Source organism: Cebus imitator, unplaced genomic scaffold, assembly GCF_001604975.1.
Source record: "Cebus imitator isolate Cc_AM_T3 unplaced genomic scaffold, Cebus_imitator-1.0 Scaffold0, whole genome shotgun sequence".
NCBI classification, from domain to species: domain Eukaryota; kingdom Metazoa; phylum Chordata; class Mammalia; order Primates; family Cebidae; genus Cebus; species Cebus imitator.
This window is the reverse complement of record NW_016107315.1, coordinates 4,833,244-4,856,788: the sequence shown is the minus strand read 5'-3', so window position 1 is coordinate 4,856,788 and position 23,545 is coordinate 4,833,244. Positions and strand designations below refer to the sequence as shown.

General features: G+C 44.8%; 1 protein-coding gene and 1 pseudogene across 2 annotated transcripts in view; one reads left to right on the top strand and one right to left on the bottom strand.

Annotated features, from left to right (window-relative positions):
• Positions 1-23,545, bottom strand: part of USP4 (ubiquitin specific peptidase 4) — a 65,124-nt gene that overhangs the window by 14,011 nt on the left and 27,568 nt on the right. For both annotated transcript variants that reach the window (XM_017505798.2, XM_037743597.1), the window contains exons 6-14: positions 21,803-21,943; positions 20,789-20,906; positions 16,170-16,343; positions 10,331-10,489; positions 7,095-7,319; positions 5,803-5,886; positions 5,108-5,202; positions 2,504-2,695; positions 1,200-1,288 (exon numbers count right to left, since the gene is read on the bottom strand). In XM_017505798.2, coding sequence (XP_017361287.1) covers positions 1,200-1,288; positions 2,504-2,695; positions 5,108-5,202; positions 5,803-5,886; positions 7,095-7,319; positions 10,331-10,489; positions 16,170-16,343; positions 20,789-20,906; positions 21,803-21,943 — 1,277 coding nt within the window. The remainder of the gene's footprint in view (positions 1-1,199; positions 1,289-2,503; positions 2,696-5,107; positions 5,203-5,802; positions 5,887-7,094; positions 7,320-10,330; positions 10,490-16,169; positions 16,344-20,788; positions 20,907-21,802; positions 21,944-23,545) is intronic.
• On the top strand, positions 19,654-20,557 carry LOC108303950 (annotated as a pseudogene).

The window sequence follows — 23,545 nt, the reverse complement described above, 5'->3', positions numbered from 1 at the left end:
GAGATGGGGTTTCACCATGTTGACCAGGATGGTCTCGATCTCTTGACCTCGTGATCCACCCGCCTCGGCCTCCCAAAGTGCTGGGATTACAGGCTTGAGCCACCGCGCCCAGCCTGTTGTTGTTGTTTTTAATGAGACAGAGCTTCGCTCTTGCTGTCCAGGCTGGAGTGCAGAGATGCAATCTCAGCTCACTGCAACCTCTGCCTCCTGGGTTCAAGCGATTCTTATGCCTCAGCCTCCTGGGTAGCTGGGATTATAGGCATACACCACCACACCTGGCTAATTTTGTATTTTTAGTAGAGACAAGGTTTTGCCATGTTGGCCAGGCTGGTCTTGAACTCCTGACCTCAGGTGATCTGTCTGCCTTGGCCTCCCAAAGTGCTGGGATTACAGGCATCAGCCATCACACCTGTCTGCAACTGAGAACTTATGTGGTAGGCACAGTGGCTCACACCTGTAATCCCAGCACTTTGGGAGGGCAAGGAAGGAGGACAGCCTGAGTCTGGCAGGTTGAGGCTGCAGTAAACCATGATCACACCACCGTACTCCAGACTGGGTGATAAGCAAGACCCTACGCAAAGAAAAAAGAAAAGAAAAAATGTTCAGCACTAACTTGAAAGACATATATAGTTTTACAGAAATAAAGCCACTGAGTCACCTCAGTTCCAAAAGAAGAGTGATATGTCAGGTGCAGTGACTCATGCCTGTAATCCTAGCCCTTTGGGAGGCTAAGGCAGGAATATCGCTTGAGGCCAGAAGTTCAAGACCAGCCTGAGCAACATGGCAAAACCACCCCCCCGCCCCCCGTCTTTACAAAAAATTTAAAAAATTAGCTGAGTGTCATGGCATGCACCTGTAGTCCCAGCTACTCCGGAGGCTGAGGTGGGACAACTGCTTGAGCCCAGGAGTCTGAAGTTAAAGGGACCTATGATCGCACCACTGCATTCCAGCCTGCATAACAGGAATGAGACCCCTGTCTGGAGAAAAAAAAAAAAAGGAAGATTCCACAAGGTAGCAAAGTTGGACAACAGGAACTGGCAGAGTAGAATGGTGCAGACCTAGCTCCCAGGTCTGCTGCTGCAGGCAGAGCCCCAGCCCTGTCCTAATCCCCTTCTCCCATGTGTATAACATCTTTAGAAGAAGAGGGAAATCAGGACGTATCTGGTCAGTCACAGCCCCACAGCATGGTGCATGCTCACCTTCACAGCTGTTCCTGGAGCCACTGTAGGCCCTTAGCTCCAAGGGTGAGCTGCCAAACTCATCAGGCAAAGGCTGTTTCACATAGCGGCTTCAAAAAAGAGAAAAAGAGAAGGAAAAAAAAAGATTGTTAGTTGTAACATTTACCTATTTTTTCCATCATGCAGCTAAGTAGTAGATTATAATTTATATGAACAGTTCCATAGAGCGATTTATGTAAATAAAAGTGCTTTAAAATTATCCACTGGGCTGGGTATGGTGGCTCATGCCTGTAATCCCAGCACTTTGGGAGGCCAAGGTGGGTGGATCACTTGAGGTCAGTTCAAGACTAGCCTGGCCAACATGGTGAAACCTCATTGCTACAAAGAATAAAAAAAACTAGGTGGGCGTGGTGCCACATGCCTGTAATCCCAGCTACTGGGGAAGCTGAAGCAGGAGAATTGCTTGAATCCAGGACGTGGAGGTTGCAGTGATCCAAGATCGCACCACTGCACACCAGCCTGGGCGACAGAGCAAGACTTCATCTAAAAAAACAAAAAAAGAAAAAAAGAAAAACCCACAAGAAATTCGATGTCTAATCAATCAAGCCAATGAAGACTTTAAGAAAGTTTGTCTCCAGTCTTATGTGAATGTCATGTGGCACCATCAACATCATTTTTGAAGGTATTTCCCAATAATCCTAATTTCCAGCTTCAGAGAAATAGTGGAACACTTCAGAAATAGAATACAAATGCCATCAAAGCACTAGCCCCCCTAACATGATTCTAAGAGGACTGGACTCCCAGGGTCATCGTGTCTAAAATGTGCCAGGTGGCTCATCCCAACAATACCTGCCCTGGCCCATCCAGGGGCTGGCACAAGTGCATTTCATTGTTTCTTTTATTTTATTTTTTTCTTTTGAGACAGAGTCTCAGTCTGTCACCCAGGCTGAAGTGCAATGGTGCAATCTTGGCTCACTGCAACTCTACCTCCCAGGTTCAAGTGATTTTTCTGACTCAGCCTCTCAAGTAGCTGGGATTACAGGTGCCTGCCACCACACCCAGCTAATTTTTGCATTTTTAGTAGAGATGGGGTTTCACCATGTTGGCCAGGCTGGTCTGGAACTCCTGACCTCAGGTGATCCACCCACCTCGGCCTCCCAAAGTGCTGGGAGTACAGGCATGAGCTGTCATGCCCGGCCTATAACTGCATTTCTTACAGAGGTGAGCATGTGGGATCAACACAGCCACTTGGCAAGGGTTGCCACTACTATTACTGCGTATATCTTGTTCTCAGGTAACAACCAAATCACATCCCTGCCACCAACCTGATACGATCACAAACGGCCTGGTATAGAGACTCAAGGGTTAACTTTTGCTTGGGGACAGAAAGCAGCAATGGCTGCCCATACAGTGCTGCCCCAGAGGAGGTGCTTGATGGCCTGGACTTCCTCTCCCTGAAGTAGACTGGAAGCGTGACACATTCTGAGCCATCCACGGACGTGCTGCAGACCTCGTACCTGCATCAATCACACAAGAGGGCACCTTTAGGAGTAGGTCCCTATGAACAACAGAGATCTGAGCTGAAGCTATGTGGTAGCCAGGGCTATGATTACTGGGACAGAGCCTATCTGAGTAGAAAAGGTGGCTATAACTATTTCCAAGATGATTCTAGAGGTTGAGTCAGGAATCCCAAGAAGGACCGTTGTCAGCACAATATGAACCTATATAATCTGGGGCTGAGGGCTAACCATGACACTTCTTCCTCCAACCATGGCCTCAAATTCTGTGGTCCCTCAACTGGGACCCAACACGGATAACAGCTGTCATTCAGATCCTCACTCTGAACACAAAGGCACATAGCTATATCCAGCCACCAAGTTCATCTTTGGTCATGAAAGAGCTCAACTTTAAAAAAATGCATTGAGTGCCCTCCCTTTAATAAGACCAAATACTATACAAAGATGTACACCTAAGATGATATTAGCCAAAGGCTCTTTTTTTCCAAATCAGCAAGCAAATTTATAAAACTGTTGTCTTTGTTCAAAAACACTGAAGTAAAAGAATCATAACTAATTTTGAAAAACATCAGAGATAATCAAAGAAACTGCTAGATATAAATCAATGATTTTGAAAAACTGTGTCTTACTTAGTGAATACATGGGACTGAGGAGATTTACAGATGTTTTATCCTGGAACAGATGTTACCAAAGTTGCTGGCAACTGACTGTAGTCTTTCCCTCTGCCTATAGGGGGAGACACAAACTTACTGATTCAAATTTTGAAACTAAACATGCACACACGCACAAGCGCGTGCGCGCAGGGACACACACACACACACACACACACACACACACACATATACACACACACCCCTCCCCAAATGCCAAATGCCCAGCAAACAGTCCTAACTGAGGTTGATGCGGGAGGAATTTCTAAGAATACACGAAAATATCCAAGGTGCGCTCTGGAGTAAATACTGTGGTCCAGCATAGTGGTCAAGAACCAGGCCTTGGAGTATAGCTGGCCCAGGTTCCAGGTCCACATTGCCATTTTCTGGCTGCTATGACCCAGTAATAAGCACCTAACTTCTAAGTCTATTTACTCAGTGGACAATGGGATTACCTACTTTAAAGGGTGCGGTGAGAATTAAATAATTTAGTAGACAGTGTATAACACATTTAAAAAAGCACCAGATGCTACTATTGCTTTCATAAAACAATTGTCAATTCATCTATAAAATAATTTGCTTTTCCAATGGTTGGCCCTTAGGCCCTCTGAAAATTCCTTTGCTGGTGGTCTGCTAAGCTCCCCACAGGGTAATCACCCAGTTCCTTTCAGCTCAAGTGTGTGAAAAAACTAGTTTCTGGAATTTATGGAGACCATGTTAAGTGCTTGGGATTATAAATGCCTACGAAAGCAGACTTTCCCATGTCCTAGCCCTTGGCACAGTGCAAGCTCTTGGCTGTGTCCATATGCAACTGAGAACAAAAACAGATCTTGGGTGTGGCTAATAACTATTCCTTTTAGAGTGTTCTAGAAGTCATAGGCCCAAAAATATAAAGGTAAAGAGCTATCTCCTTTGAATTCCTCAGCCAAAAACAAAAACCAAAACCAAATCCTAAAACCCTTTCTCAGCAGAGTCAAGTTTCTGAATGAGGTAAAGAGAGAGGGACAATACGGCTGTGCTCCACACCTCCTAGCAAATGGCTGTCTGGGAATGGCAGGCAAGTTCATGTATGGGAGCACCAAGGAAGTTATTACTCCATGCTGCCTAGAAGAGGGACACACATATAATTACAAAGAGAAGCCATGAAGCAGCATGTGGGAGGGGCAGAGAAGACATCTGCGTTTTCCTCACAGAGATGAAAAAACTCAGTCTCAGAGCTTAGAGAATGTTTGAGCTGAAAACAGCTGTCTAAATCAGCCCTCCCTATCATTTCTGCATTGGGAATGGTAGGTAGTATTGTGCTACTGGCTGAGAAGTCACGGCCCGTGGCTGAGAAAGGACAAGTCCTTCTGTACCACTCCCAAACTACCATCTTGCTGTGTCACACAGCTGTGACTCCTCTTAAGAAAGGCATCTCTGAAAGTAGGACCAACTGTAGGAGCACTGAATCAGCCTTCTTCATAGGAAACAACTGTTGAAAAAAGGCTGTATCTGTGCTGAAGAGAGTTATCAGGATGTCTAGCTCTGGAGGGTAGGAGGGGTTGAGCACTGATGGCTGCCCATGATGCCCTCAACACCCATCTCTTGCACCCAGGTGTCAGGGCCAATCCACATGAGCACCGACTGACCAAATTTTTGTTCTGGAGATATGAATGCAGCAAAGTCTGTAGCATGTGTCCTCTGACCTGGAGATATGAATGCAGCAAAATCTGTAGCATGTGTCCTCTGACCTGACGTGCAGCAGAAACTGCTGAGTACTCACACGAAAATGTCATCCCGAGGCATGATATGGTTTAAACCTTCATCCATTTGGAAAATTTTGTGGAATCGGTGATTATACACATCTGTGACCACCATCTAAGAATCAATAGTAACAGAAAGATCACCGAATAACTAAGAGTGCCCCTAATAATGCTTAAAACCCAAAAACAAATGAAATAAATAAATAAATAAATAAATAAATAAATAAATAAATAAAATACCATACTCAAGCCATGCCTCTAGAAAAACCACCACACAAACAGCCCCAGACAGCTCAGTGTCAAGTATGGCTGCCATCAGAATTGAACATGCTGCATCTGCCCTCAAGTGGCAGGAAGGGTGAGGGGCGTGGTGCTAACCAGAGACTAGTAATTGTTCAGAGCCTCTGGAGTATTTCATAGCCTGCAGTCTCTATGCCACCCTCATCACACAGTACTGAGAGCAAAGCCCTAATCCTTCCCCTTTGACCACGGCTAGTGTCAACCCAATGAAGGAAGATGGTGTTTCCTGGAGCTGGAAGGGACAGTCTCAGCCACAGTGTGCATAATGAGTGAGGTATCCAAACACACACAAATAATCACATTTGTGCTGGCCAATAACAACTACTCCCAAAAAGTGGCTTCAAGGATGAAAGTAAACTCTAAATGTTATGAAATATCCCAAATAGTCCGAGTGCCACTGATCACCCGGCCTTACATTTTCTGCAGAAATGCCAGACAGCCTGGAGAGAGCCTCGCACAGGTCAGACACAGCCCCCATCAGCGGCACAGTCACGCGGTACTGCAAGAGAGATGGTCAAAGTCACAGGGGTGCCCCACAAAGGGTGGGAAATGAATTAGGAGAAGTAGGCATCACCAAGGGCAGAGAAGCCCTTCCAAAAACGGTATGGTGAGGTCAGGGCACAGATGAGTCAGCAGCAGGGCAAACAAGCAAGACCTCTCTGTCTGCACCCTCCTCAATATACAAGCAGCAGCATGAGGGCTGGGCCATCTCTCTCTTCCAAACATTGTTTCATTTTATTCTTAATTATTTAGAGTACTCCACTATTTCCTCTAAAGAACTGCTAAAATTATACAAATTTAAATTGCCATCTGGTCCTACCTTTTTTTTTTATTTTATTTTCTGTAGAGACAGGGTCTCAAACTCCTGGTCTTAAGCAATCCTCCCACCTCAGCCTCCCAAAGTGCTGGGATTAAAGGTGTTAGCCCCTAACCCTGGCCTCTTTCTTTAGAGATTAATAAAAAAACAAAGCCAGAAGACTTAGTAGTACAATTACTCAGTGAGCCATCAGCAGGGTTAGACACTAAGACCTGCTGCTCACACCTCTCATCTGACCTAATCTTCTGGATAGGCTATCCTAGCTGACTTGAGGGTATATCTGAGTATGAAAAGTACCCTGCTTCTGGTTCCCCAGCATTCAGATTCAAGAACCACTAAGCAGATCAGGTTATTTATTCACATGCATGAAGTATGGCCAAAAAAGTGACAGAGGCCAGGCGTGGTGGCTCATGCCTATAATCACAGCACTTTGGGAGGCCAAGATGGGCAGATTACTTGAGGTCGGGAGTCCTGCCCAACATGGTAACACCCTGTCTCTACTATGTCTCTACTAAAAATACAAAAATTAGCTGAGCAAGGTGGCACACACCTGTAATCCTGGCTACAGAGTGGCTGAGGTAGGAGAATCGCTTGAACCTGGGAGGCAGGGGTTATAGTGAGCTATCGTGCCACTGTACTCCAGCCTGAGCACAGAGCAACTCTGTCTCAAAAAAAAAAAAAAAAAAGTGACAGACAAGCAGAGAGGCCCCGAAGACCTTCACAATTGGTCTTGAATGATATGGAATTACACGAAGGTCTGATGGAGGCCAAGGGCCCATAATCAGGCGGGTACCAAGGGGACTCAGGGGCAGCCAATGCAGCAGATAGGAGCAGTCCCACTGGGATCTGGAGACCACTTGCAGTGAGGGGCGCCATGAGGATTCTGTTACCTGGGTAGGTCTGCAGTGAGGGTCAGCAGGAACCAGGAAAACCTCCATAACTCGATCTTTCTTCAAGGGCAATGGGAGTGTTAGATAGCAAAATGGGTCAAAGGTCACAGAAACCTTAAAACATTCTGGGCAAACCAAAGTAGATTTGAAGAGGCCATGGAAAGTATCCACAATCACAGAATCATTCCTCAACCTGTGATTCTCCCAGGCTTCCTTTGCCACCACCTGCGTGAAAGGGATAAACAGGACATCAGGACATTCTCAACACCTCTCAGTCCCTTGCCCCTGCATCCAGAATGACTCACAGCAAACCTGGAGATGAATAAGGTGGCAATCTGTACAGCCAAGAGCTTGGTCAAGAACAAGCAAGGCCAGGACTACTCTTAGTGTATCATACTCACACCACATGCCAGCTCTATACCCAATCCCCACCCCAACACACACACATACATTTCACATATATATATATTTCAAATTTATATTTTATTGATTGAGACATGGTCATGCTCTGTCACTTAGGCTGGAAGGCAGTGCCGTAATCATGGGTCACTACAGTCTCGACCTCCTGGACTCAAATCAATCTTCCTGCCTCAGTCTCCCAAGTAGCTGGGACCATAGGCAAGCACCACCATGCCTGGCTAATTTTTTTCTAGGTTTGTAGAGATGGGGGTCTTACTATGTTGACCAGATGGTTCTAGAGCTCCTGGCCTCAAATGATGCTCCCACCTCAGCCTCCCAAAGTGCTGGAACTGCAGGGGTGAGCCACTGTGCCTCGCCCTAATTCCCGCACTTAATAAGGTTGGCAACATAGGATCTATTGGAAAATAGGGGTCTCTGTGTCCTGATAGGAAGCAGAATCCTATGCTTCTGGATTCCATAGAAAAGAAAAAGAAGAAAAAAAAAAAAAGGAAACAGAATCCTAGAGAACACTGTAGATACAGAGACATGGCCAGGGCATGGAAAACCCCCCCATGTGTTTCCAGTGATCTAAAGTAAGATTTTTGGTGGGGCGCGGTGACTCAAGCCCGTACTCCCAGCACTTTGAAAGACTGAGGTAGGTGAATCACCTGAGGTCAGGAGTTCAAGACCAGCCTGGACAACAAGGTGAAACCCCATCTCTACTAAAAACACAAAAATTGGCCAGGCGTGGTGGCTCACGCCTGTAATGCCAGCACTTCGGGAGGCCGAGGCAGGTTGATCACCAGGATCAGGAGTTCGAGACCAGACTGACCAACATGGAGAAACCCTGTCTCTACTAAAAATAAAAAATTAGCCAGGCATGGTGGCACATGCCTGTAATCCCAGCTACTCAGGAGGCTGAGACAGGAGAATGGCTTGAACCTGGGAGGCGGAGGTTGCGGTGAGCTGAGATCATGCCATTGCACTCCAGTCTGTACAATAAGAGTGAAACTGTCTCAAAAAAAAATTTTTTTAATTAAAAAAATACAAAAAATTAGCCAAGCGTGGTGGTACATGGTAGTCCTAGCTAATCAGGAGGCTGAAACAGGAGAATCATTTGAACCTGGGAGGTGGAGCTTGCAGTGGGCCAGGGCCACGTCATTGCTCTCCAGCCTGGGCAACAGAGCAAGACTCCTGACTCAAAATAAATAAATAAATAAATTTTTAAAACAGGCCAGGTGCGGTGGCTCATGCCTGTAATCACAGTACTTTAGGAGGCTGAGGTGGGCAGATCACAAGGTCAGGAGTTTTAGAACAGCCTGGCCAATATGATGAAACCCCATCTCTAATAAAAATACAAACATTAGCCAGGTGTGGTGGTGCACGCCTGTAGTCCCAGCTACTTAGGAGGCTGAGATAGAAGAATCGCTTGAGGCCGGGCGCGGTGGCTCAAGCCTGTAATCCCAGCACTTTGGGAGGCCGAGGCGGGTGGATCACGAGGTCAGGAGATCGAGACCATCCCGGTCAGCACGGTGAAACCCCGTCTCTACTAAAAATGCAAAAAATTAGCTGGGCATGGTGGCGCGTGCCTGTAATCCCAGCTACTCAGGAGGCTGAGGCAGGAGAATTGCCTGAACCCAGGAGGCGGAGGTTGCGGTGAGCCTAGATCGCGCCATTGCACTCCAGCCTGGGTAACAAGAGCGAAACTCCGTCCCAAAAAAAAAAAAAAAAAAAAAAAGAAGAATCGCTTGAGTCTGGGAGGTGGAGGTTGCAGTGAGCCGAGATCGCACCACTGTACTCCAGCCTGGGAGACAGGGCGAGACTCCATCTCAAAAAGAAAAAAAAAAAAAACAAAAAACAGTTTTGGCCAGGCTCAGTTGTTCACACCTGTAATTCCAGAACTTTGGGAGGCTGAGGTAGGTGGATCACAAGGTTAGGAGATCAAGACCATCCTGGCTAACACAGTGAAACCCTGTCTCTACTAAACATATAAAAAAATTAGCTGGGCATGGTGGCACGCACCTGTAATCCCAGCTATTCAGGGGGCTGAGGCAGGAGAATCACTTGAATCCAGAAGGCAGAGGTTGCAGTGAGCCAAAATTATACCACTGTACCCCAGCTTGGGTAACAGAGCAAGACTCCATCTCAAAATAAATAAATAAATAAAATAAAAATAAAGTTTTAATCTATACTACAGTTCAGCTAACTCATAGCTTTCTAAGAAGATCTAAATGTTACTTTAAAGCATTCAAATTGATTACCCCAATGTGTTAGGGTAGCTGAAATACTAAAATCCTCTTTCACTGATCAGAAAATTAAGGCAAAAACTATAATGTCCTAATGATATTAATAACAAATTATTTAAGTAATCATGGATAAATTTTATTGTGAGTCATAATCTTAGGGGTCCTCACTATAGGCACTTTATAGTTCTCAGAGTGTCCTCAGTCCCTGGTTCACTAGTAAAATATCAAACAAGCTCACTCTAGTTTGAAAAAGCCCAAGAGGAAGCATTAGGAGTAACTAAGGTACAGTGGCTCATGCCTGTTGTAATCCTAGCACTTTGGGAGGCCAAGATGAGAGGACTGCTTGAGCTCATGAGCTGCAGACCAGCCTAGATAACATAGCAAGATTTCGTCTCTATTTAAAAAAAAAAAAAAAGGCAGTAACTAGAGTTAGCCCCTTTCTGACAAGAGACCATATCCCTATAACTAGCTACAGTGAGAAGCAACCAGGGCCCCAGCAGCAACACTCAAAGACCAGAAGGATATCCCTGCATTCTCAATAGGAGGCTGCTTCTTTGGCATGTTATTGTTCAGACATGGTTAACAGCATACCGAATCTGGCCGCCCATTGGCATCCTTCAGCTCCAGGTAGGGTTTCTTCTTTACTCGGTTCAGATCTTCATGCAGTCCATCTAGAAGAAAGGCTAATAGCTCCTGTGAATCTTGTTGCTGGTAGCCAGAAAACTGAGGAGCAAAACGTCCCACTTGGGTCTACAACAAAAGCAACTGCATCAGAAGGTATAATATGTAAAGAATGAGTGAAATCAAATGAGAATTGTCATCAAAAATAACCTGCGGAGTCAGCTGGGGCAGTGAGAAAGAACACTTGGTTGACTAGTTCAATTAACTTCTGAAGAGCCTACAGGAGGCCAGTGGTTCCCACCAGACAGAAGCCCTAGATCAGAGAGCCAGGAGGATGAACCTGGAACCTGGGCTACTGCCCTAAGTCCTAGGGAAGCAGGGTGGGGTACCCTGAATAACCACACCCAAGTACTGACATGAATCCCTCTCCAACATGTCCTTCTTTGGTTCAGAGTCTTAAACTCCATAAGGACATTACAAATGATACTTTAATCAGCTGGAGGAATCCTCCTGTATATGACAGCCCTCAGGTCCCTAAATACTATCTGTCCAGTATTACTCTCCACCAGGGATTCTCAGAGTATGGTCCCCAGCCAGCAGCATTAATATCATCTGGGAGCTTAGTAGAAATGCACATTCTTAGGCCCCACACCAAACCTATTCAGTCAGGAACTGTGGGGATGGGACTAGCAGTCTGTGTTGTACTAAGCACTCCCAGAGACTGTGATACTTCCTATGGAGAACTGGCCAGGCACGGTGGCTCACACCTGTAATCCCAGCATTTTGGGAGGTCGAGGCAGGCAGATCACCTAAGGTTGGGAGTTCAAGACCAGCCTGGCCAACATGGTAAAACCCTGTCTCTACTAAAAATACAAAAATTAGCCAGGCATTGTGGTGCATATCTGTAATCCCAGCTACGCAGGAGGCTGAGGGAGGAGAATCACTTGAGCCCAAGAGGTGGAGGTTGCAGTGAGCCAAAATCGGGCCACTGCACTCCAGCCTGAGTGACAGAGCAAGACTCTGTCTCAAAAAAAAAGAAAAAAAAAATTGGAGAATCATTGTTCTACAACTGTTGTCTAATACTATAGCCACTAGCCACATGTGGCAATTTAAATTTACGTTAATTACAACTAAAAACCATTAAAAGGCCGGGCACGGTGGCTCATGCCTGTAATCCCAGCACTTTGGGAGGCCAAAGGCGGGCAGATCACAAGGTCAAGAGATCGAGACCATCCTGGCCAACATAGTGAAACCTCGCCTCTACTAAAAAATACAAAAATTGGCTGTGCGTGGTGGCACTCGCCTGCAGTCCCAGCTACTCGGGAAGCTGAGGCAGGAGAATTGCTTGAACCCAGGAGGAGGAGGCTGTAGTGAGCTGCAGTTGTGCCACTGCACTCCAGCCTGGCGCCTGGTGACAGAGCAAGACTCTGTCTGGGAAAAAAAAAAAAAATTAAAAATTCAGTTCCTTGGTCAAATGAACAACATCTCAAGTGCTCAGAGGTGCTGGAGCTAGTGGCTACCACATCGTAGGGCAGATATATAACACATTCATCACTGAGGAAGCATCACACTTTCCTAACATTCCTAAACACTGCCTCCCAGTTGTTTATTTACATTAGCTTCAGCACAGTGTATTACCATCTAATTCTTTTGTTGTTGTTGTTTTCTGAGAGGGGGTCTTGCTCTGTCACCCAAACTGGAGTGCAGTGGCACGACCTTGGCCTCACTGCAACCTCTGCCTCCCGGGTTCAAGCAACTCTCATGCCTCAGCCTCCCAAGTAGCTGGGATTACAGGAGTGCGCCATCATGCCTGTCTAATTTTTATATTTTTAGTAGATAGGGTTTCACCATATTGACCAGGCTGGTCTTGAACCTCTTACCTCAAGTCACCTGCCCACCTCAGCCTCCCCATGTGCTGGGATTACAGGTGTGAGCCACTGCATCCAGCTGTTGCCACCCAATTCTAGTTTCTTTGTGACTTAGTATGTGAACAGTCATTTACATATTTCCCAGGGATTAATGTGACCAAGGGGATGAAAGGGAATTAGTTTTCAATTTCAACAACCCACCTGAGATTTCAATTTTCTCAATGAGCTAAGATGCTATTTTTTCTTTCCTCTCTGAATCATAAATATGCATGTCTTTTTTTTATCATATGCTTCATGAAGCTCCATGAATCCCAGTGGTATAGGCTAAATAGGATCTCTCAGATTTCAGCTTAAATCTACTGGGGGAGGGGAAGGGGCAAGTTGTAGGGAGAAGATCCCATAAGTGCCGAAGCAGGAGCAAAAGGCCTCAGTCTATTTCCACATAGATAATGAAGAAGAAAGTAACTAGAAATATAACTGTAGTAATCACTAGTTATTCATATGTGATTTTAGTTATTCATAGGTGATCTTAATTCTTTTACTAATGCCTTTCAGGTTGGAAGTGTGAACCTGGGGTGACACTGTGAAATGAATGACACTAAGGCAAGATGCTTTAAGCCCTCTGTCATGCCTGCATAAGGGCTGCTGGAGGGCGCCTTAGCTGTGCAGCAGCACCAGGGCTGGGAAAGCGCCCGCTGTTAGCCAGCTAGGGAAGGAGATGTCCAAAATGGCCAAGACATCTCCTTCCTGGGAAAGTTAGGAGAAAACTCCGCTTCTCCAAGCTCTTGTGGTTAAGACCTGACGGCTGTCAGGTACACCTACAGACATACGGGGGCTTAACTGTCTCTATGCGATGCTGTGCTTCAGTGGTCACGTTCCGTGTCTACTCTCATGTTCTACTTCTGAACCTGGTTCCTTTTTTCTTAGAAAAGATAGTAACAGTAATAGTAATATAAATCTTAATGTTTTAGTTCTTTCTTGATAAGTATGGAAAAGGTGCTGATGCATTATGCTCCTTACCTCACCTCAGGTGCCAGAAATTCCTGAGCCCCTACCTGAATGACACGTGATGTACTTGACCCTATCATTGCCACACCCTATCTACCCTGCCCCTAGTCTCTGACCACCAAGACCATGCTCTACCTACCCTGACCCCAGATTTGCAACTCAGTAAAAGTGAGAGTGTCCCAGCATTCGGGGCCACTGCTGGTCTCCACGATTTGGGTAGCAGTGGACCCCTGGGCCCAAACTCTCTTTGCTCTATCTCTGTGTCTTGTGTCTTTTATTTCTACAATTTCTCGTCTCTGCACCAGCCAGGAGGGGCTCACAGAACCCTGTAGGGCTGGACCCTACAGCAAGGCACCTTCACCTCAGCAGGAAAAAGCATTAGGGGCAATGGAAAGCCCAAGTTCCTCCAACTGTCCATTGTACTTCACCCAGGTCTTCTTAAACCTTCCTGGCTGAAGAACCCCAGTGATAACTGCCCCTCACATCACCTTTCAAGAATGTGAGCCCAATTCCTGAGTCAGGGGGTCCCAACTCAAACCACAGAGGCTATAGAATCCAGGCTCAGAGAACCTGGAAACAGCCTTCAGATGATACTAGAAGTTAAACTGAATTTTCTTTTTTTTTTTTTTTTTAGAGGCAGGGTCTCTGTCGCCAAGGCTGGAGTGTGGCACAATCACAGCTCCCTGCAGCCTTGACTTCCCAGGCTTAAGTAATTCTCCCATCTCAGCCTCCCTGGTAACTGGCACTACCAGCATGTCACCATGTCCAGCTAATGTTTTTGTTGGTGTTTTTTTTTTTTGTTTGTTTGTTTGTTTTTTGAGACAAAGTCTCGCTCTATCACCAGATAACAGATTAGGTCTCGATCTGACCTTGAGGCTGCCCACCTTGGCCTATGAAAGTGCTGGGATTATAGGCATGAGCTACCTTGCCTGGCCTTTTTTGTTGTTTTTAAAGAAACAGAGACTCGGCTGGGCACAGTGGCTCACGCCCATAATCCCACCACTTTGGGAGGCTGAGGTAGGTGGATCACCTAAGATCAGGAGTTCGAGACCAACCTGGCTGACATGGCAAAACCCTGTCTCTACTAAAAATACCAAAATTAGGCCTGGCCACAGTGAAACCCCATGTCTACTAAAATTAAAAAAAAAAAATCGCTCCTCTCTTCCTCTCTCTGCCATCATGGTGTTTGCTTTACTCCGTTTATCACCATGTCTTCTCACAAGACTTTCAGGATTAAGCAATACCCGGCCAAGAAACAAAAGCAAAATCGTCCCATTCCCCAGTGGATTTGGATGAAAACTGGTAATAAAATCAGGTACAACTCCAAAAGGAGACATTGGAGAAGAACCCAGCTGGGTCTATAAGAAATTACACACGTAATGGCACACACATTTATGCTGTCTGAAGGTCACAATCATGTTACCAAATCAAGCTGAAAAATGTCACCATTATCTGGAGAAGTCTGAACAGTTTCCTCTCTGTATCTGTTGTGAAGGCATTAGTTAGTACAACCCACAGTGCTTCCATTATTCATGTTTAAAAAAAAAAAAAAAAAAAAAAAGGTTGGGGGGGACGGGGTTAGAAAAAAAATAGGAAACACTTAAAAAAAAAAAAAAAAAAAAGAAGGCTTTGGTTGCCTGGGTTCAGTAATAAATATGTGAGACCTTTAAAAAAAAAAAAAAATCAGCCAGGTGTGGTGGCCCGCACCTGTACACCTGTAGTCCCAGCTACTCAGGAGGCTGAAGCAGGGGAATTCCTTGAACCTAGGAGACAGCACTTGCAGTGAGCCGAGATCGAGCCACTGCACTCCAGCCTGGCAACAAAGCAAGATTCCATCTCAAAAAAAAAAAAAAATTAGGCAGGCATGGTGGCGCACGCCTGCAGTCTCAGCTACTCAGGAGGCTGAGGCATGAGAATCGCTTGAACCCAGGAGGTGGAGGCTACAGTGAGCCAAGATCGTACCATTGCACTCCAACCTGGGCAACAGAGTGAGACTCTGTCTCAAACAAAACAAAACAAAAACAGAGTCTTACTCTGTTGCCCAGGCTGGTCTCAAACTCCTGGGCTCAAGGGATGCTCCCACCTTGGCTTTCCAAGTAACTGAATTTTTATAGTCTGGCTTAGGAAACTGACTATTTAAATACTGCCACCACAGAACACAGCATTCTGAGGAGCTAGTTTACAAATAACTTCTGGGACATCCCCAACCCAGAGGTGGCACTGAGGACATTTAAGGGTGTGCTAAATGACTGAATGACAGAAAAAGGGTTTGACAATGTGGTGCTGTTAGTCTCAGATGTCATCTTTTTTTTTTTTCAAGACATAGTCTCACTGTGTCACCCAGGCTGGAGTGCAGTAGTGTGATCTCGGCTTACTGCAACCTCCATCTCCTGGGTTCAAGTGATTCTCCTGCCTCAGCCTCCCTAGTAGCTGGGATTACAGGCGTGCACCACCACAGTCAGATAATTTTTGCATTTTTAGTAGAGACAGGGTTTCACCATGTTGGCCAGGTTGGTCTTAAACTTCTGACCTCAGGTGATCCACCCGCCTTGGCCTCCCAAAGTGCTGGGATTACAGGCATGAGCCACCGCGACCAGCCATTAGATCCCATCTTAATCCCAAATGCAACGAAAGGAATGCCTCAAAACAACACTAAACTACTCTCCCCAAAGTGGGAAAAAGGAAGCACAGATGAAAATATCCCTTATCTGAAAATCTGAAATCCAAAATGCTCAAAGATCTTACAACCTTTCTAACAGTGACATGATATTCAAAGGCAATGCTCATTGAAACATTTGGGATTTTGGAATGGGGATGCTGAACTAGTAAGCATAAATATTTCAAAGCCCTAAAAAATCTGAAGTCCCGAAACATTTCTGGTCCCAAGCATCTCAGAGAAGGGATATTCAACCTGTATATATATCTGTACCTACCTTGAACATGCGAGGTGCCACGTGGGCATCCCTTCCAGACCACATCTGCTTAATGAGCTCTGCGTAGGCTTCTGCAATTTCCCCTTTCATCCCCAGGGGGTTGATTCTGTTGATTTCGGCTTCATACTCATCTTTGAGAAAGTAGTCAGTCAGTGGTGCCGTGTTGCTCAAACACTGAAACAGAACATGATGAGGGCTCACACGCCTTCTAGACAGTACAAGATATACAAGCTAAACCAAGTTCTAAAGGGTCACTGAGGGACAAACCCAAAAAAGTGAGGCACACAGGAGATTCTCTGAAGGCTCACAACAGTAAAGCACAGCCTCAAGGAGGCCAAGTTGGTGGACCCCTCGCAGCTAATCTCTGAGGAATGTGGTCTTAGAGAACCTCATACGCATTGGCTAAGACTTCGTCTCTGAAACAAACTACCTCAGGAAAAAGGCTGAATAATTGAATAATTCTTGTTTAATGAAAAAGTTTTGTTTTTTTTCTTTGAGACGGAGTTTCACTCTTGTTGTCCAGGCTGGAATGCAATGGTGTAATCTCAACTCGCTGCAACTTCCACCTCCTGCATTCAAGCGATTCTCCTACCTCAGCCTCCTGAGTAGCTAGGATTACAGGAGGTAGCTACCATGCCCAGCTAATTTTTGTATTTTCAGTAGAGATGAGGCTTCACCATGTTGGCCAGGCTGGTCTCAAACTCCTGACCTCAGGTGATCTACCTGCCTCAGGCTCCCAAAGTGCTGGAATTACAGGGGTGAGCCACCATGTCTGGCCCTTTTCGTTAGTTTCTGTTCTTATCGCTATAATTTCTCTCCTTCTACTTCCTTGGGTTTATTCTTTTTCCTAGCATTATGAGATGGAAGCTTAAATCATAGAATTTTAACCCTTTTTGCCCTAGTATTTACATTTAGAACTATAAAACTCATTATCATACTCTCTCAATAGCTGAGGAAAACTGAGGGTATAAAGATTTGGGAAAAACTTGTTCATGAAAAGCCAAATCACATCCCTTCTTCAGTACTAGGCTATTTCCACCTCACCACAAGTGGAAAATAATTTCAAAACCCAAGCGTTATCTAATCTTTTAATTAATGTTTTACCTTTTCCCTCATACTCCAAAAAAACTTCAAAGTTAGACTGCAGGCCAGGAGTGGTGGTTCATGCCTGTAATCCCAGCACTCTGGGAGGCCAAGGAAGGAGGATCACTTGAGGCCAGGAGTTCAAGACCTTCCTGGCAAACATGGTGAAACCTCATTCTACTAAAAATACAAAAAATTAGCTGGGTGTAATGGCACATGCCTGTAATCTCAGCTACCTGGGAGGCAGAGGTTGCTGTGAGCCAAGATTGCACCACTGTACTCCAGCCTGGGCAAGAGAGCAAAAAAAAAGAAAAAAATTAGAATGTAAGTCTTATTTTAGAGACAGGGTCTTGCTTATGTTAGCTAGGCTTGGTCTCAAATTCCTGGGCTCAAGTGATCCTCCCATTTGGACCTCCCAAAGCACTGGGATTTCAGGCATGAGCCACTGTGCCCAGCCAGATTGTCAATTTTATGAGGACAAAAACCATTTCTGGTTTGCTTACCCCTGAGTCCCTATGTAAAGAATACTGGGCCAAGTGCAGTGGCTCAGAACTATGATCCCAGCACTTTGGGAGGCCAACATAGGAAGACTTCTTAAGGCCAGGAGTTCAAGACCAGCCTGGGCATCATAAGTGAGACCCCATTTCCACAAAAGAAACACACATACACACACACACACACACACACACACACACACACACACACACAAAGCAAAAACAATTAGCAATGCCTGTTGGTATACATTTGTAGTCCCAGCTACTTGGGAGGCTGAAGTGAAAGAATCACTTGAGCCCAGGAGTTCAAGGTTACAGTGAGCTATTATCATGTCACTGCACTCCAGCCTGGGCATCAGAAAGAGATCCTGCCTCTAAAATATATATATATATATATATATATATATATATATATATAAAATATATAAATAAAAATACATATTAAAATATATAATATATATTTTTAAAATAAATATATTTTTAAAATATATATTTGTAAATATATTATATTTTAAAATATATATTTAAAAATACATATTTTATATTTGTATATTTTACATATATTTTATATAAAATATATTTTACATATATTTTATATAAAATATATGTAAAATATATTTTATATAAAATATATGTAAAATATATTTTATATAAAATATATGTAAAATATACAAATAAAAAAATATGTATTATATATATATTTAAATACATATATATATATATTTTTTAGAGGCAGGATCTTTGGGCAATTTTGCTTTGCCCAAAGAGAAGGTCTAGCTTTTGCCCCTGGCTTCTGGGAGGTAATCTATTTGCCCTTGGAATCTTATGTTAAACTGTCTGTTTGCCTGGTGGGCCTTGGGTCACACTGGATAATCTAACAATACAGTTTTGGAGGTAGAGAGGAGACTGACCAGAACTGTATAGTCTAGTCTTAGGGTGAGGAAGGTTAGCCACTCCAGAAAAACCAACAATGACTTAGGGTGGGGGCTTTGGGTCACATGATTATCAGTTCACATGGGTAATTGGTCAATCATATTTATATTACGAATCCCCAATAAAAACTCTGGACAATGGGCTGGACACAGTGGCTCACGCCTGTAATCCTAGCAATTTGAGAGGCTGAAGTGAGCGGATCACAAGGTCAGTAGTTTGAGACCAGCCTGGCCAACATGATGAAACCCCGTCTCTACTAAAAATACAAAAAATTAGCCGGCCGTGGGGACAGGCACCTGTAATCTCAGCTACTTGGGAGGCTGAGGCATGAAAATTGCTTTAAACCGGGGAGGTGGAGGTTGCAGTGAGCCAAGATTGCACCACTGCACTCCACCCTGGACAACAGAGCAAGACTCTGTCTCCAAAAAAAAAAAAAAGAAAAAAAGAAAGAGAATGACAGAAGCTTCACATTTTGAACCATGCTGACCTCTGCCCTATATGCCTCTTCCTTGGGCTGATTTCAGTTTACATCCTCTCACTAGAATAAACCATCATCCTGGTTATAATAAATTTAAGTGAATTTCGTGACTCTTTCTAACAAATTATCAAAACTAAAGATGGTATTGGGAACCTGCAAACTTTCAGTTGGTTTCGAAAATGAGGGCAGTCATGGGGACTGTGCCCTCCTAACTTTGAAACTGGACTTCAACCTCTTGCAGACCATGACTATCACAGTGCTGTCACATAATATATGCCAAGTATTTCATGCATGAATAAACGAGTTTTCTTTTCTTTCCCATTTTGAGACAGGGTCTTGCTATGATGTCCAGGCTGGCCTCAAACTCCTGGGCTTAAGCAATCGTACCCCCTCAGCCTCCGAAAGGGTTGTGATTACAGGTGTGAGCCACTGTGCCTGACCAATAAACAAGGTTTCAAAGACAGGATTTTGGATTTTCTCTAGTAAGGAGCAGGGGATGGGACAGCTATTTTTAGTGAAAAGGTAGTCAGCCTTCAGCAAGGCATAAGTGAGCTGCTGTTAAGTTTTCCTCATCCCATAAGAGACCAATCAGGCAAGCACTCCAATATTTCCTAGACAGATCATACCTCAACAGTCAATAAAATTCAAAATAATTTTACTATAAAATCAAACACAGCCCGGCACAGTGGCTCACGACTGTAATCCCAGAACTTTGGGAGGCCGAAGCAGGTAGGTCAAGAGGTCAGGAGTTCAAGACCAGCCTGGCCAAGATGGTGAAATCCCATCTCTAGTAAAAATACAAAAATTAGCCAGGTGTGGTGGTGTGTGCCTGTAATCCCAGCTACTTGGGAGGCTGAGGCAGAGAACTGCTTGAACCCGGGAGGCTGAGGTTGCAGTGAGCCAAGATTGTGCCACTGCATTCCAGCCCAGGCAACAGAGTAAGTCTCCATCACAAAAAAAAGCTTTTTAACTTGGACCTGGCAGAATAGCTCCCGCAAAGAAGGGTGGCAAGAAGAAAAAGGGCTGTTTTGCCATCAATGACATGGTGACCTGAGAATACACCATCAACATTCACGAGTGCATCCATGGAGTGGGCTTCAAGAATTGTGCCCCTCGGGCACTCAAAGAGATTCAGAAATTTGCCATGGAGATGGGAACTCCAGATGTGTGCACTGATACCAGGCTCAACAAAGCTGTCTGGGCCAAAGGAATAAGGAATGTCCCATACCGAATCCAGGTGCGGTTGTCCAGAAAACATAATGAGGATGAAGATTCACCAAATAAGCTGTATACTTTGGTTACCTATGTACATGTTACCACTTTCAAAAATCTACAGTCAATGTGGATGAGAACTAACCGCTGATCATCAAATACATCAAATAAAGTTATAAAATTGCCTTTAAAAACAAAAAACAAAAAACATGGAACTGACTACAAAGACATCTGGGACCACAAACACTGATGAAGCCATTCTATACCACCTAATGGGAGATGCCCTGGCAGAGACTACTGAAACACTAACAAGGGATAGGCAGGGACTCCTGGGAGAGTATCCACCCAGGACCTTTGCAGGCCGCTCCCGCCCAAGCCTCAAGATGCCATGTTATTTGAATGGAAGTTTTCTCCTCTACCTGCAAGGCGGAGTTCATGAAGCAGGTGTTTCCCAGATTTCCGAGTCCACAGAGCCCAGGTTGTATATGAGATGACGGTGACTCCTGACAATTATACGAAGCAGAAAAGCCAGATCCACTGGAAAACACAACACACATCAGCAATAAAAGCAAGTGCTTAACACATGCCCTCAAAATGCTTTTTGAGGCTCATATGGGGGCCTCTAGAGCTTATGTGTGGTAGCAAGCCCATGATCCAAGTTCCCTCTACCCCCTCTCCTGCCCTCCAGACCTGCCCCACCCTTGACTTGACATGCTTGCAGTTGGTAAGCACATCTTTTTTTTTTTTTAAAGATGGGGTTTCACCATGTTGGTCAGGCTGGTCTTGAACTCCCGACCTCAGGTGATCCATCCGCCTTGGCCTCCAAAGTGCTTGGATTACAGGCGTGAGCCACTACGCCCGGCCGGTAAGCACATCTTAAGGAAAGAAATACTATTTGAATTTTCCTATTAGGCTCTGGTAAATGCTAATTTTGCCAGGTAACTTTATAGAAGAACATTTGTTATCAAGAGCTTGCATCTGCTACCAACCACCAGGCCACACCCAGCCCTGCCTGGCCCTGAGTGTTCATGCACACTTCCTCACCTCATTCGCCCTCTTTTCCCCATCTATGCCATGTGGCAGGTATGCCTGAAATGCTTAGAGAAAGTATCAAGGCCATTCACAGCTGAGCACTGTTCCTTCACAACTATTCTGCCATATGTGCCAGCCCATCCCTTCATAAACAAATGGAGTGAATCCCTTAGACTGCCTGTGATGTAGGCTGTGGGGAAAACACCAGCTCACAGGAGGATAAGCAACACAGATCAGAACTTGGAAGCACTATAGGTATGAAATGGAGTGAGAACTACAAGCAGCATGTTCCCATGAGGCTCTAACCCCACTATGCTTTGTGTAGCAGCAGATGAGCTCTCAAGATACAGCCTGGGAAAGGACTGAGGGAAAGGAAGCAGAGTGTAAGGACCTGCTCTTACCCCCTGCTGACACCGGAACTGTGCATCCCAGAGGTGCTAGTGCTATCACCATTTGCAATGGGAGAGGCAGACACTGAGGAATAGGGACTTGCTGATGATTTTGGAGAGGTAGTAAAATTTCTGCTAGGTGCAGTGCTTGATCTGGGAGAGAGAAGCAGAAACAATGCTACTGACTTTTTGCAAAGAGCTAGCCCTATCTAATACCTTAGGTCTCTTCTCAAGAAATAAATGTTCTTCTTATTCAGTAATTCAAAATAAATTACAAAAAGCCTGTATTCATACTACTTCAAGATAAATTTAAGTGAGAGTCCAGAAATTAATTGGTCTTCCTGTCACATCACTCCACACCATCACATACGCTTTCACTGTGAAAAACCACAAGGCTGGCTGGGCCTGGTGGCTCACATCTGTAATCCTAGCACTTTGGGAGGCCAAGGCAGGCAGATTGCCTGAGCTCAGGAGTTCAAGGCCAGCCTCGGCAACACAGTGAAACCTGGTCTCTACTAAAATACAAAAGATATTAGCCAGACTGGGCATGGTGGCTCAGGCCTGTAATTCCAGCACTTTGGGAGGTTGAGGCAGGCAGATCACGTGAGGCAGGGAGTTCGAGACCAGCCTGACCAACATGGAGAAACCCCGTCTCTACTAAAAATACAAAATTAGCCAGGCGTGGTGGTACATAGCCTGTAATCCCAGCTACTCGAGAGGCTGAGGCAGGAGAATCACTTGAACCCAGGAGGAAGAGGTTGCGGTAAACCGAGATCTTGCCATTGCATTCCAGCCTGGGCAACAAGAGTGAAACTCCATCTCAAAAAAAGAAAGAAATTAGCTGGGCATGGCAGTGTGCACCTATAGCCCCAGCTACCTGGGAGGCTGGGGCAGGAGAATTGCTTGAACCCAGGAGGCAGAGGCTGCAGTGAGCCGAGATTGTGCCACTGCACTCGAGCCTGGGCAACAGAGAGAGACTCCAACTCGAACAAAAAACAAAACAAAAAACCACAAGTCTGATCTTCAAGCATCCTGGTTTGATTTACAAATCATAAGCTTCCCTGAATTTTAAGAGTTACCAGTGAAAGGCCAAAAAAAAAAAAAAAAAAAATAGCAATAAGGCTGGGTGAGGTGGCTCATACCTGTAATCCCACCACTTTGGGAGGCCAAGGTGGGTGGATCACTTGAGGTCAGGAGTTCAAGAGACTTAGCCTGGCCAACAGGGTGAAACCTTGTCTCTAGTAAAAATATAAAAAATTAGCCAGGCATGTTGGCACATGCCTGTAATCCCAGCTACTTGGGAGGCTGAGGCAAGAGAATTGCTTGAACCTGGGAGGTGGAGGTTGCAGTGAGCCAAGACTGCGCCACTGCACTCCAGCCTGGGCAACAACAGCGAAACTCCATCTCAAAAAAAAAGGAAGAAAAATGGCAATAAGAGATGACTTTCCCCAAAAAGGCTTGATGCAAATTAAACAGCTGGCTATAAGAATATGAAAACAGAAAAATGGCAATTTGGTTTCACTATGCCTTCCATGGAGAATTTTCTTTCTTCAAATTTGCCAAGTGTAACCTGTTCAAACTCATGTTTTAATATTTTTCACACTCATTTTAGATTTATTCCTACTTACAAATTAATTAATTCAAGAGGTAAATGCCCAAATTTTAAATTGAGATCAATTTCATCAATCTGGACATAAAGAAGAAGTAAATCTTATTTTAAAATGTTTAATTTTTACTTTTTTTTTTTTTTTTAAT